The sequence below is a fragment of the Candoia aspera genome, chromosome 3, assembly GCF_035149785.1.
Source record: "Candoia aspera isolate rCanAsp1 chromosome 3, rCanAsp1.hap2, whole genome shotgun sequence".
Classification (NCBI taxonomy): domain Eukaryota; kingdom Metazoa; phylum Chordata; class Lepidosauria; order Squamata; family Boidae; genus Candoia; species Candoia aspera.
Genome location: NC_086155.1, coordinates 79,908,092 through 79,922,856, shown reverse-complemented (window position 1 = coordinate 79,922,856; position 14,765 = coordinate 79,908,092). Strand labels below are relative to the sequence as shown.

Below are 14,765 nucleotides of genomic sequence, written 5' to 3'. Positions count from 1 at the left end.
AAAGGGCAACAAATGAATCATTGTTAGTAATAGGAGCATTGAAATGAAAAATGGGGAGCAGTTTGGTTTGAGCTTGATAGTTATCACATATGCTCAATTGTCTATCTAAATTAGAGGAAAATTGGTGTATTCTGTCCTTCAGGCCATAAATAAGTCACCTTTAGTTACTTAATTAAGTAATTAACAAAATTTTGTAAAACACCTTTGTTAGTTGCTTGAATGGCTAATATGGATTGGTAAAAATTGAGGTAGCTTTGGTGTTCTACAAAACTAGTTGAAATACTGGCATGGTCTGAGAGTTCAAATTATAGAGGATTTAGGGAATTTGTCCCCTTTAAAACCTGTTTGTTCTGAGATATTTATTTTTACTTCATCTTTTTGACAATCGGGGGCCCATCAGATGTGATGGACTATAGTTCTCATCATCCCCAATTATGGGTATGCGGCTATAATTCAGCATATTTGGAGGATATCAGTTTAGGAAAGGCTAATAAAAAGTGTTACCTTATATTGCTTGTATCATATTTCCTAACTGTTAGCAACTTGGTTGGGATTCCTGTCTTATGTAAGATACTTTTACAAAGACCATTTCTTTCCCCATGTTTACTGTCATCTGAGAGGAGAGTTGTAATGTTACAAAGCAACATCTTGGACTCAAGCTGTTGAGCAGGTGTTCAGTTCAGTTTTATTACGGTCACTGACCAGTACAAGATACAATTCTATAAATATATAGAAGAACAGAAGCTGTTGAGCAGGTGTTCAAAAAAGGAAGATGAAGAGGCCTTGAGAAGCTTGGGGGTGGCTGTTTGCACAGCTTATGATAATAGCTTAATTTGGTTGTGTTTTTAGCCATCCCAGTAGTGAAGATGCTGCTTAAGGATCAGTGATAGCCATGCATTACTATTGGCATATAGGAATCAAGAGGCCAAATAAGCTGAATACCTTCTTTCCTAATTATGAATATGTCATGTTAATCTTCTTAGAATTGTCTTATTAACAGAAGATAACAAAAGAAAGCATTGCTCTGTCTTGCTGGGGACAACTCCCATCCATATTATAACATTGTGAGATAGCAGTGACTTGCAGAATGCAAGCGTAACATGCTTATCTATGCTGTGCCCAAGGACATAGTCTGGTAGATGAATTCAGTCTGGCAGATGACTTGCTTTTCATCTAACAAGACTTTAGAGGGATGGAAAAACCTATCTATATAACCTAAATAAATAGTGGCATAGTTAATAATATACATCGATAGTAGCCCACTTCAAGATAGATTTCTGCACTTAGAGTGCAGTCTTCTATTGCTAAAACAAAACTTGAATTGTTTCACTCATCCAAACCTTTTGGCACCTCTTTCTAGTTTTATTTAGCAGATACAAACTATAGATCAGGAGTGTGTTTGCAGGTATACATTTCTGAAATTAGACTGTGGCATTGGGTAGGGGGCGTAAGTCAGTGCTAAGCCAAGTAAATCAATGTTACCACTGCTATACAGACCTTTTGTATGTTTATAAGCATTACTAGTTGTTGGGAGGTAATGTAATCTGTTATCCTAAGCAATAACTTTGTGTATGCTCTATGATGTGAAATTTCTTCTAGACTTTCCCCCCCCCCTTCTCTAGGTGGTTTTACCTTTCTTTTCCTTATTTTAATTTCCTGTTAGGGCCTGCTGCGAGACATACTATGGGATGTCACAATCAAGACAGTCTCTCTAAAAGTGGTGCTAGATCAGATCTATCAAATGTAAAGCTTCCATATGGTGAAGATTAAATTAAGCCATAGTTCACAAAGGCTTGCAGAACTTCCTCAGCAGTAGCTGGTTGAAATCCAAAGTATCAGCATTACAGTTCCCTTACCATGTGTAAAGCCAAAACAAATACCCATATAGCTGTATTTATAAAAGAAAAGCTCTTAAACAAGAACAGCCCCCCTGCAATTTGGTGCCCTCCAGAAATTTGACTGCAAATCTCTTCTCACATGGCCAGCACATGGTTGGTAGATTATGGCTTCTGAACAGTTTTTCAGAATAGGTGATATTTAGTGGCATTTTTAATTTATTCCTGTTTAATCCAGCTTTCTGCTGAAATGGATACTCACGGCCCTTAGCAAAATTTTAAGAAGTGAACTCATGCAAAAAATTAAACATAATAATGATTAACAATAATGCTTAAAAGCATGGCATAAGAGATGCATCTTTACAGATTTTTGAGATAGCAAGAGCGGGGGGGCCAAATGCAGCTCTCCAGTAATTCATTCCATGGCTTGGGAGTGAATACAGGAAAAAGCTCTCTTCCTCATGGCAGATGGACAAACCTCTGACAGTGAGAGTATCTTTAAAAGGACCTCTTCTGTAGATAACACCAGGACAGGTTTGTAATGAGAGAGGGGGCCCTCATGGAGTCAAGACCCAAGCCACGGAAGCCTTTAAATGTTAAATTTTGTTTGCTAAGCAACTGACAACCAGAACAGATTTTTCAGTACAAGCATCATGTGATCCCTGTACCTTGCAGCGATTAATAGTTTTACGTTTATCACAAACTGCAACTTCCAGGAACTTTTCAGAAGTAATCCTGTATAGAATGCATTGCACTGCAGTAATCAAGACCGAGTGTAACTAGTGCATAGATTATGGTGTGTACCTCATTATGCCCATGTTACTCCTTTGTTCCATGAGCCACACTGGCTCCCAATTTGCTTCCGGGTGCAATTCAAGGTGCTGGTTATTACCTTTAAAGCCTTTTTTGGCATGGGGTGGGTGGGGTATTTGAGGAACTACCTTGCTCCCATTGTTTCTCCTTGACCCATTTGGTCAGGCAGGAGGGGCATGTTCTGCATCCTCATCTAGTGGGACCCAGGAAGTGTGCCTTTTCTGTAGCTCTGCCTGCTCTGTGAAGTACCATGCTGTCTGAGGTGAGGATGGCCCTGACCCTGTTCACCTTTTGGAAAGCCTTGAAGACCTGGCCACTTTCCTGGGCATGTGGGTCAAGAGAGTAATTCAGCCCACATTGTTGGTGTAGGCTTTTTTCAGCAGCCACGTTGTTGTTTTTTTTAGCTTGTCAGGATATGTATTTTTATATTGTATTTTTTTACCTGTATTAGCCACTCAAAAGTCATATTAGTGAGATGGGCACCCATATAAATCAATTAAAAGAAAATAATTAAAACTAGTTAACTTGCCAAATCTAAGCAGCTCAGAAAGAACCTCAGCTGCATAGCAGCCATCATTATGCAAATGCACTCATTGCAACAGGTACTACCTTTGAATCCAGTGACACCTGAGGATCAGGGAGCACTCCCAGACAGTGGACCTGCTCTTTCAGGGGAAGGACAATCCCATCCATGAAAGACTAAACCTCTGCCCAGCATCCAGATTTGTGTTCACTAGCAGCACCTCAGTCTTGTTCCCCCTCATCCAGTCCATTATTAAACTTAGTGTCCAAGGGTACCAGCTGTTTCCTTGAATTGGATGGCAAGGAGCAATATATCTTGGTGTCATCTGCATACTCCAGAGGTCCATATGTCCTCCCCTAGCAGTTTCATGTGGCATTTCATGTGGATTTGAGCTCCTTTTAGTACACAAATGAAATTAAAACCTTGACAGCTAGATTTGAGAAGAGGAAGTGGCTCTGTCACATATACATGTGCCTGGGCAAACTTGTACTTCTTGGAAGGGCTCTGTTACACATGTTTGTGTATATAAAATTGTAGTTCATCTCCCAGTTCCCTGACCTTCTAAATGTTATATCCATTTAAACCTGGCAAATTTAGTGCTTAGTTGTCTTCCTATGTAGGGAAATGGTGACCATCCACTGTACAGAAGAGAACAAAAAGATACATTTGGTGGACACCATTTTGGTGTCAAGACTCAATATGCCATTAATAACTTCAATTTCTAAGGTTCTGATCAGCCTTTACTGTGACACATAACTTCCTAATGCCTTTTTCTCATGGAACTCAAGCCTGTAAACCAGCACCTCTGGGCCAGGTCTTAAGATTGTAGTCTGCAGAGTGATTTCTAAAGTGTAGTAGATATTTAGGAACCTCAAAGATAAAAACTTTCAACAGGGAGGCCTTGAATTCTGAATAGGATTACACCCAGTCTCTTTGTCAGAGCTTTTGCATTCTTCAAACCTGTGTGTCAGCAGAAATTCATCCAGCAACTTTTTCCTGTCAGGAATATTCATACAGAAGCTCAGTTGATGAACTTCTGCAGTCATTAGATTGAAGGAATATTTCTAGGAAAAGATTTACAATCCTAATTTTGATTTCAAATAAGATCAGTTGGTGTTCATGATTCAGCTTTTAAAATATATGATCAGAAGTGCAAGTGGAATGAGCATCTGATAACCCTTGCTCTAGTAAGTACAGCTAACAAGAATTACAGATACCTCTAGATAAAAGTGATATTCTAGAGGTGATGGACTCATCCCTGGGGGAGCTGGGGGTGTTGACGACCGACAGGAAGCTCTGGCGTGGGCTGGTCCATGAAGTCACGAAGAGTCGGAAGCGACTGAACGAATAAACAACAACTAGATAAAAGACCTAATGCACATATTTGCACTCTTTCGAGTATGTTTCATTGACTTTGGGTGGGAAAAAAAGTTTTCTAGTATGAACTGCTTGTAAAATAAAGCATCTAGCCAATCTAAACTGATGGAGACATTTTCAGTAATCAGATAAAGGCTATGTTTGCAGTAAGTTATAACTGATTAATTTGTTCAGAAGAACAGAAGTATTTTCTTTAAGGTCACACGTCATCCCAGTTGCCTTTCAGAAGTTTCTAATTCTTTCTACAATTATGTTTAGAGATAACAATCTACCTAAGTTTCTTAAATGACTGTTCCCACTCCCTGGATCTGCGTATTTTAGTGCTTGAAAAATTACAATGCCCCTTTCATTTATCCTAAGTTGTCCAATGTCTTATTTTTATTCCCCAAAAATAGTTTCCCATGGATTGATACCTAAGAAATGGAAATGTGTCAATGGGGAAATTTCTGTATGGCTGGTGTTGATTCCTGTATTTGAAATCTTAACTGGAGCCTGGGAGTCCCCGCTGAATATTCTTATGCCATCAGAGTCTTTGGACAAACCTTTTAGAAAGTGGGTGGGGATTGAAGAAATACTCTCTCAAACTAGCTAGCCTGGATACCATCATCACTTGAAACAAAAGACACAGGTTCTTAGAATAAAAGACCTTGGTAGACTAGCAGGATTGTATTGCTAGCTGCTTTAGCTAAGATTCAGTTTGCTGTGAACTAGTGTTTGAAGCAACAATAGTGTATGAGGGCTTATATTTCTGCTCCTGTACTCCAAGCTCTTGATGCTTTCTTTGTTTCTGATCCCTTGCTATTAATTCTCATTTCATCTTGCGTTATAGACTGTGCGTGATGCCTGACCTTCACATTCATAGACTAAAAGCTGTTATCTGCAGCCAGACAGGGAAACATATGTAAAAATTCACTCCCTATTTCCACTTAAGTTTTTTAAGAAGACGAACAGTTTTGGGTTTTGGCCAATTTACTCACTTCTTCATGTTCCTTTAGAATAGAAGACTAGAAACCAGAAGTGTACAAGTTTGTTCTGTTTTTTTTTTAACATCATATAAGTGCACAAACAGAAATTACCATGCTGTCTTATCTCTTTGCATGATGACAGGAACTTTCTGGAAAGAGCATCAACTGCAGTAGGAAGTAGTAGAGAAATATAGATAATCATGGATAGCAATTCTTTTCTTCTTAGTTCTTAGTTCCTTTGATATAATGTATATAATGTCAGTGTCAGCCTTTTGAGTGTTGGACAGATATGCTCTACATAGTGAGACTTTTATGAAGCTGAATCTTGAGATATGTTGGATGAATGAAAGTTTTTCTTCCTGCAGTACATAGCTGAACTATTGATTGCAAGATGTTGTGATTTCCACTAACTCAGTTGGCTTTAAAAGGTCATTAGACAGCTATATGGAGGGAAAGACTATCAGTAGCAAGTGGGCATGATGGCAGCGTGTCTTGGAATACCAGTTGCTGATTAACAACAGAAGGAAATTCCACATTTTCATCTCACATCTAATTGGCTGTTGTAGGGAATAAGAAGCTGAACTATGGGAATCTTTAGCTGATTTAGCAGGAGTCTTTTTATATTCTTCACTTTCCCCCCCTTTTTGCTCTTTATGTTAATTTCCACACATATACACACACAAGTAATTATATAGGGTGCAAAACTCACAAACTATATCTTTTGGATTTTTTTAAAAAATGCAAACAGTTGATATTCTTTAGGAATATCTCAAACATAACTAGAGAGTTATCTTCATAGTTTCCCATTTCTTGCTTGTAGTCTTGATGTGCTGAAGATCAGGTAACAGCAGATGCTCTAGGACAAGAAGTGCTTTAACATACGATCATCGCTGTCATCCAAACTTATGCACTCAATCATTGTTTAGTAGCTGCATCAGATACTAAATATTTAATATTTGTTCCTTGCTTTCCTCTGAAAGGAAGCTTTAAGTGGTTAACTGTAACTAGAAAGAAAGACTTAAGTGGTTAACAGGAATGATTAAGCAACCTATGTAAAAACACTGGAATTAAGGTCAAAATATGTAAAAAGGATATGTAATATGTATTATATAATATATAATAGGTACCAAGATATATGACAAAAGTAAAAGTTACTGTCCTGAATTCATGATGCATCAACCAATAAATGAAAAAAACATTTGAATGATACAATGTAATGTTCTGTTGAATATTATATGTTAGTTTATCCAAAAGGATTTTTTTTCATGTTTTAGATCAGTGTTTCCCAACTTTGGACAACAACTTCTAATACCTTCAATCAGTGTGCTTGATGGGACTGTAGTTCAAAGTATCTAGAAGTTGCTAGGTCAGAGAGGTTGCTCTAGAATAGCTTTTCTCAACCTTTTGACCCTGGATGAACCCTTGAAATATTTTTCAAGCCTTGGGGAACCCTTGCACATTCAGGCTCAAATATAGGCCACAAGTTACAAAATTACTAGATTTCTTTCATGGGCAGGCCAGTATATATGCATTAATACTGTTCTTAAACTAAAAACAAAGAATGAAACTTAACCTCTTTAATGTGAAGTTGCCTGAATTTGAAATAATTTTTTTAATAAATCGTGCTCTCCCAGGGAACCCTTAGTGACCTCTCACGGAATCTGGTTGAGAAATCCTGCTCTAGAAGCTTCTCAATTTGCAGACTACTTTTAAAAAAGCATCTTGGCTAAAAATGCAAAACAACTTTTTGAAAAGAAAGAATATGGCATTCCAGGCAAGCCAGCACAAGACTTTTGGTTTGCTAATTCGAAGTGTGCTTGGCAGTTGTTGTGACATGCCTATATTTGAGAAGAAATGCTATTATTTCCCTAAGTCTCTCTTCATATAAACATATATGCTTACACTGACAGTATACAAATGTTTTGAGTGGTTGTTTAAGAATGTTTAAGAGTGGTTAAGAATGTGCTTTCCAGAATGTGGAATGCAGGAACTAATAATTGAAGCTAGAGGATTCATCAATGCAGTTTTAAAGAAAGACTTTCAGAGAAATTGGATTTAGGTTGCAAACCCTTTGAATAGATTTGTGAATGCAGCTAATATTGTAGCAATGTTACAGAATGTCTTCCAAGTCTCAAACTCATCCAGATTCTGAGAAAGTAACAAAAAATCATTCTGATTTGAAGAAAACTAGACCTGCAGACCAAAGGTACTTGCATTCTTGAATCAGCATCATATATGGAAGAAGTGGGTACCAGTAGGAGAAATCTTATGCCTTGATGATGAGTTACATATGTATGAAAGCTTTATTACACTTTATTTACTTGTCCTGTTCAATGCTGTTCTAAATATACTAATATTTAAGTATTTGCAAAACTTAGAAAGTCTAGCCATCTGCATGGCGCAGTTATGGCCGCAATTTCAGAAAAAAAATTAAACAATTAAAAATGAATGTGATTATTTTTAAAAGCCAAATCTTCCCTGACTTGGTATCATCTAGATATGGTGGGATTACAACTCCTATGATGGTGACATCAAAAGGGATTATGGAAGTTGTAGCCCAAGACATTGAGAGCGCCAGATTGGGGGAGGTTGCTTAAGGCGGTATCCTGACAATACTTCCTGTAATTATTACTTACAGGAACTTCTTTCAACATCTAAAAATGCTCCAAATTAAACCCTCTGTATTTATGCTTTGGATGTTAAATTATTTGGGGCTGTAAGCTAGAGTTGGAAGTTGAAAAACATTCTGCAAGAAAAAAAGGCCAAACCATTTCCTACTGTTCCTAAGAAAAGTAGAAGAACCTAACTGTGGAGTCACCAGGAGTCGAGCTTGATTTGCAGGCTTTAGCATTCTTAGCTAAAATTCATGCTCATGTGGTGCAGAATGGAAGCATGTAATATACACATGCAGTCTTGATCATATAATCAAGCTTTATTACTCACATTTTGCAGTTAGAAAAGTGAAGGGCTTCCTTAAAGCTGCACAGCAAGTTGGGCACAAAAATAGGAATTGAACTCAACTTCCTTCCCTATATACTAAGAGTTACTGAATTGAATATTAGTTGGATGGTACACTGGTAAATTGAACTCTAGGCAGGTAGTTGAATCACTTATTTTAATATCTGCCTGGTCAAAGGATAGCCATACCACCTAAAGTGTAATTCCTTGTTGCCACAAGAACACTTACTAAAATATTTATGTGTAGACTTTAGGAGAGTGGGGAAAGACTTCTTGGAATATAAATTGTGACTTTAAAAAAAGCAAACTTTCTTCGGTATGACTTCTGTAGCCTGCTTTTTGTGCAGAGCTGTAATTTTTCTATTCTTATAAGCTAGGCTGCAATTGTGGCTTCAGCTAAGCACACATTTGGTTTATGAGTAGCTTCTCTCTCTCTCTCCTCTCTTACACTGAAAGCCTAGAGTGACAAACTTGCAGTGTTGGCACTAGATATGAGAGCATAATACAGTTGAACTGCTTTATAATTATTTAATGTATTGGAGGGTTTTTTTTTAACATGGTAGCTTTAATTTTTAATTTAATAGACATTCTGTTAACTGTGGAATTGAATAATGGGATGTAAATAAAATAAAATGCCCTACTGTTGAACCTTTCTAACCTGCTCATCTATGCTTTCGTAATCATTCTGTTGTGAATCCCCTTCAACCAATCCTTTAATGTTTGAATGGATGATGCAGTTTTTACAGGTGAATAAGACTTGTTGCATTTATTTTTACATCCCCGACATATTTTCTTTACTGTTATAAGACGGTAGTGAGAACAGGGGAGTCAGTGGAAGCAACTTCCTCTATTTTTATTTTTGGACGGTAAAGGATGTGGCATACCCCAAAAGGTCTAAGCAGGAAGTAAGCCATTAGCCATGGTTTTCAGTGAGATACCATGAAAGATCTGGGAGGAAGCTGCCTGAATTAAACAAGCTAGCCAAACTCTAATTGCAGAGCTGTGCTATATTCCTTGAATGAATTTGATGGTGGTTTTGTGCTTTGCATGTGCATCTGTTGTAAGCTGTTCTTAGTTTCTTTTTCAACATCGCACCTTATTTCTGAGCAACATGATGTTTCAGGAGTTCCAGCATTCACTTAGTATCTTTAGAAGGCAGTAAAAGCTGAGCATAAGATGGGGATTCTCTTTTTTGACTGGAGGCTAGACTAACTTCCTGTCAGAGGGAAAGTGATGGAGTTGAAGGGAGGAGAAAGATTTGTCATTTCCGTCCATTACTTCTGCTTCCTTGGGCTATCTTAATTGCCATTGAAATACACTATCGGAATGTTACTAGCCATCAACAGCTTTCTACCAATTTGTAAGGACATTGCCTCAAGGAAAAAATACTGATGAATTTATACTCTCAAATTTTACTCAAGAATTAGATTGGAAGGGATCCTGTGGAATCATGTGACCAACTCCTAATCCATCACAGCCCCCCTTTTTCATACCAGATAAAATGTGTAGGATTTAAACATTGGATTCAGAAACCTATTATGTAAGTTGAGGATAGTTAATCTTTCTAGCTGTTGCAATCTGAAAATTCCTCCTATTTTATCACCGCCTTGATTTTTTTAAAAAAGAATGATCCTTCACTGGTGTTCTTATAACAAAAAATTGTAACACAGGGTATCAAAACAATGGAAGTTTAAGCCTTTGTAGTTCATGTGGATGCTCCCGCCCAGTGCTTTGTGAAAACATAGGTCAGCCACTTGATTCATAGTCCATAAAACATCTCTTGTAGCACTCCATGTTATTTTGAATGGTTTAAAAATATTTTAGGCGATAACAACAGAGAATTTTGGAGGATGTTCAAAAGCAAGTTAAGCCCTCTTCTGCTGATTATCTGATTTAAGGCTTCCAAGGAGCATTAGTGGGTGTGGTATACTTCCCTTTATCTCTGGAGCAGATCTTATACTGCTTAATTAGACACCTTTAAATGTAAAATAATTTGAGGGGAGGGTAAACTAGTGGAATCTTGCTCCATTCACAATCTGTAGATGAATTGTGTGAGTTTAGTACTGTTTTAAGCCTATACATTTTAGGCTGAGTAGTGTTTTTTGTTTAGAAAATGTAAATTTGTTCTTGAATAATCCTTCTAAATCTTTCCTTTGTTCTCCCTGGTAGGTGCTTTTGTTGTGTGCTGGACTCCTGGACTTGTTGTACTACTCCTTGATGGCTTGAATTGCACTCGTTGTGAGGTTCAGAACGTGAAAAGGTGGTTCCTTCTCCTGGCTCTGCTGAACTCTGTCATGAATCCAATAATTTACTCCTATAAAGACGACGAGATGTCAAATACCATGAGGCGCATGATCTGTTGCTCATTTGAGGAGAGAAGCCAGGAGCGTCGGTCTTCTAGGATCCCCTCTGCGGTACTCAGTAGGAGCACAGATTCCTCTAGCCAATACTTAGAAAATGGCATTAGTCAAGTAACTATCAGTGGCAAAGAAAATACATGATCATGAATTCTTTTTCTCCGAATGTGGACTGCAGTGGGGGGAGGCCGCAATCCAAATGATCTCTGAACTACCTGAGATCACTGAACCCTGAAACCACAGAAGAATATGTTCTCTGTACCAAAACCCAGATCCCAGGGTTACCTGACATCGTTGTAAATAATTACTGGATGGGAAAAAAATGTACTTGAAGGGATGAAAAAGAATAGAAGGAGTGGTTTTAACTCTGCAGTGTTCCTTTTAAGTCTGGAAACAGTACAAGCAGCTTTATGGAGTCTCCTTCTTCAGAGGTCTAGGCAGTGGTGAGATGTCACTGTGCCAGAGCTGCACCTCAACAGTCAGTTGTGGTGAGGTGGCAGGGTCAGGAGCAGGGTGAGATCCTCATCCTCAGGTGAGGTTTTATTTTTTCATCTTTTGAGGGCTGCCATTGCCAAATGTGTTTTTTGTGCCTGGCACAAGCTACCTCAGTTGCCAGACATGGGACCCAGCTGGCCCAGTGCTCAGCACCTCCTTCTGACAAACTTCTGTTGAGAATTGGACATTAAGCAAGTACTCCAAAGCATTGACTGCTTTTCTGCCACCACAGCAAAGCAGCTGGTTTGGTCTTCTGGAGCTTTCTTTCCTCCAAGTAAGGCATGTTAGTGGCCCAGCAAGTAGAAGACACTCTTCACCCTCAGGTGGCAGAATGAGTTGCACCCCCATTGCAGACTTGGGGTGGTTCCCATTTAATAAAAATCCACACAGGTAACCAGGATATTAGGGAACAATGTAAATAAGCTTCTCCACAAGGTTCTAGTTCTTTACTGAAGGGCCTACTCTTTTGTGATTAGTGTTTCTGTAATATAGAGCTTTCAGTCATATTTGCTACCCCTCCTCTGAAGTGGTACAGCTCAGATACAGTTTTCTTTGGAGGAGCTAGACCAGAATTAACATCTGTTATTCAGTGTGCCTGACTTTCAAATTGTTTGCTTTAGGTAGCAGCCTACAGCTGCTCTGAACTCAGTGGGACTTGCTTCTGAGTAAACATAATTGGCTGTTTAGTTTTCTAAGTGGAATACTGTATGTGTTCCTCAATTAAGCATTTTAATACAATTTTTTTCAGGCTGTAAATGTGAGCTGTAGAACCAACATTTGTCCTTTATCTGGTATTTATCTCCCCCCCACAAAAAAAATCAGTGTACAGAAGTAGTTTCTAAGCATGGCACTTCCACTCCAGAGTGGAAATATTTAGTAACATTCTAAAAAATTAAGTGCATGCTATAGACCTCCTAATAACAAGTTATTCCATGCACATGTAGCTCCCATGTCATGTTAATAGACCTAGAATGGCTGGACTTCCAAATCATTAGCATCTGTTTTAACTGAATGAGTGGACTGATTATGGTATTTTATTAAAAATGTAAAGGTTTTTGCCTTACAATCATTTATAGCCCCATTCCAGTGTATTGCTAGCAGAAGTACGTTAGACATTTTGTTAGCAAGCTGAATTTCTTGAAAGCGTGTGAGTTTAGAAAGCAGTATGGTCAAGGTAGTCTGTTATAATCAGAAGAAAAAGAGAAAAAGGTAATAATATTTATGCAGTTGTGATTGAGGGACGTAATCTTCTCACATTAGTACACGATCCTGGAAGCTCCTGCAAAAGCATGAATTTGTATATACTTTTATTGCAATATTTTCATTTTTAAAAATCTTAATACGTACAGATTACTTTTCACATGTTACATTTTAAATGGTTTATTGCCTGTGGAATGTGTGTAAGACAGGATTGCAGTTATCCAGTGTTTTGAATAAATACTTGTATCTGAGTTTGGATACCTCAAGTACTGGGATTTTTTTTTGGAAGAAATTCTGAGGGTCTAATCACATATGTTGTTAATCTCCTTACTGCAATCTTGTTCATTTAATTGCATGTGATGAATTGTTAATGGTGGATCATTTCTATTGAGCCACAAAGTGGTGGTTTATCCTTTCCTTTTCATGCTGCAATTATCTTTTTAAAAAACCCTGTCTGCAATTAACAAATAAAAACCAATCACAATTAAGGACATATATAGTTAGGTTCCAAAAGGTTGGCTGAAATGTTCCAGAAGAAAGGACAAGGAATAGTTGCTTTACAAGGTGAAGGGGAAAATACAATATATGCTCATTTATTCTGAATCATGAATATTTTGGCCTAGGTTTCAGAATAATCACGTATTGAAAGAAAGAGGTGCATTTTCTCTCTGTGTTCCTGCCATAAAAAACAATCAAAAGAGCCCATATATATGTATGTATGTATGTATATAACTCAGATATAAGCACCGTTCTTTTAAAAAAAGTATTTTTTTTCTAAAGGAATTTCATACATTGTATTCTGGATTTTCTGCAGTTGCAACCTGCACAGAGGCATATGACAGAATTTGTTGTTAGAACTCCTAGAAGGGTTAAGAATGATTTCATGTTTAAGCCAGTTAAAAAATATAGACTACCCTAGAAATAAAAATATCCTGTCTATGATTCTGTGTAAAAATTGAACTAGTTTCAGATTATGTCAGTTATCTACATCTCTCAATGTGATCATTCTCCAAGCCTCATCTTGTAAAGGTAGTCGTTGTTTAGCAACCACAATTGGGACCAGCAACTTGGTCATTAAGCAAAGTGGTCGCTGAGTGAAACTGCAGCTGTGCTTATGATCTTCTTCAGCTTTCCTTTGCAGACCTGCAAAGATTGTAAATGGGAGGACTGGTCACAAAGTTACTTTTTCACCACTGTTGTAACTGCAAACGGTTGCTAAATGAGTCAGTCACTAAATGTGGACTGCCTGTATATAGCTTCTTGATTGCTATTGTATCTTTCATTAGTAGCATTCCATAACACCAGTATCTCTCTTCCAATATTTATTTATTGGTCATATTTGTAGAGCTGCCCATGTCACAAGAAAGTGACTCTGGGCAGTGTACAACACTCAGTTAAAACAACCAATAAATACATATAAAGCAAACAAAACAGGAGAGGATGATGTTAACCATAGCAAGGGAGCCATCGCAAAATCTCCCCAGTCCTGTGAGACCCCCAGGCCTGATCACTCAGCCAGGTCTTGAGGGACTTGCAGAATGTCAAAAGGGATGGAGCTAACCTCACTTCTGGGGGGAGAAGGTGCATTATTTATTTATTTATTAAATTTATAAGGCTGCCCAACTCACAAACGGTGACTCTGGGCAGCTTACAGAATTAAAAAGCAAAAAAAAAACAATACACACCCACGGCAGCAGCAAACACATTCATATCAGCCACTTGATTGGCGCCAAAGCAACCTGGGGTCCTCAGGTCCACTGACAAAACCGTGTCTTCAGGGCCTTCTGGAAGAGGAGCAAAGAGAGGGCCAATCCTACCTCTGGGGGAATGATGTTCTAAAGGGAGGGAGCCACCACGAAGAAGGCCCTTTTCCTTGGCCCCACTAGATGTACGCTACCTCTCTAACTGAAGGGACCTGCCTCCCCGCTCTGGTGGGCCAGGTGGATGTGATGGGGGAAAGGCAGTCCTGCAATAACTTGGCCCCAAGCCATGTAGGGCTTTAAAAGTGATAACCAGCACCTTGAATTGGACCCGGAAGCAAATTGGCAACCATTGCAGCTCCCGCACCAGAGGTGACACATGCGCAAATCTAGATTTGCGCAAAACTGTGGGCCGCTGCATTTTGAACCAACTGAAGCTTCTGGATACTCTTCAAGGGCAGCCCCAAGTAGAGCGCATTACAATAGTCTAAATGGGAGATTCCACAAGGCAGGCACACTCCCCCCCCCCACTTTTTAAAGAA

At 38.5% G+C, this 14,765-nt stretch overlaps 1 protein-coding gene across 1 annotated transcript in view; it reads left to right on the top strand.

The window, feature by feature from the left end:
* Positions 1 to 12,311, top strand: part of LPAR3 (lysophosphatidic acid receptor 3) — a 28,314-nt gene extending 16,003 nt beyond the window's left edge. Inside the window, exon 3 of the mRNA XM_063298199.1 lies at positions 10,641 to 12,311. Within this exon, the coding sequence (XP_063154269.1) occupies positions 10,641 to 10,972 (332 nt within the window). The 3' untranslated portion in view covers positions 10,973 to 12,311. The remainder of the gene's footprint in view (positions 1 to 10,640) is intronic.
* The last annotated feature ends 2,454 nt before the right edge of the window (positions 12,312 to 14,765 follow it).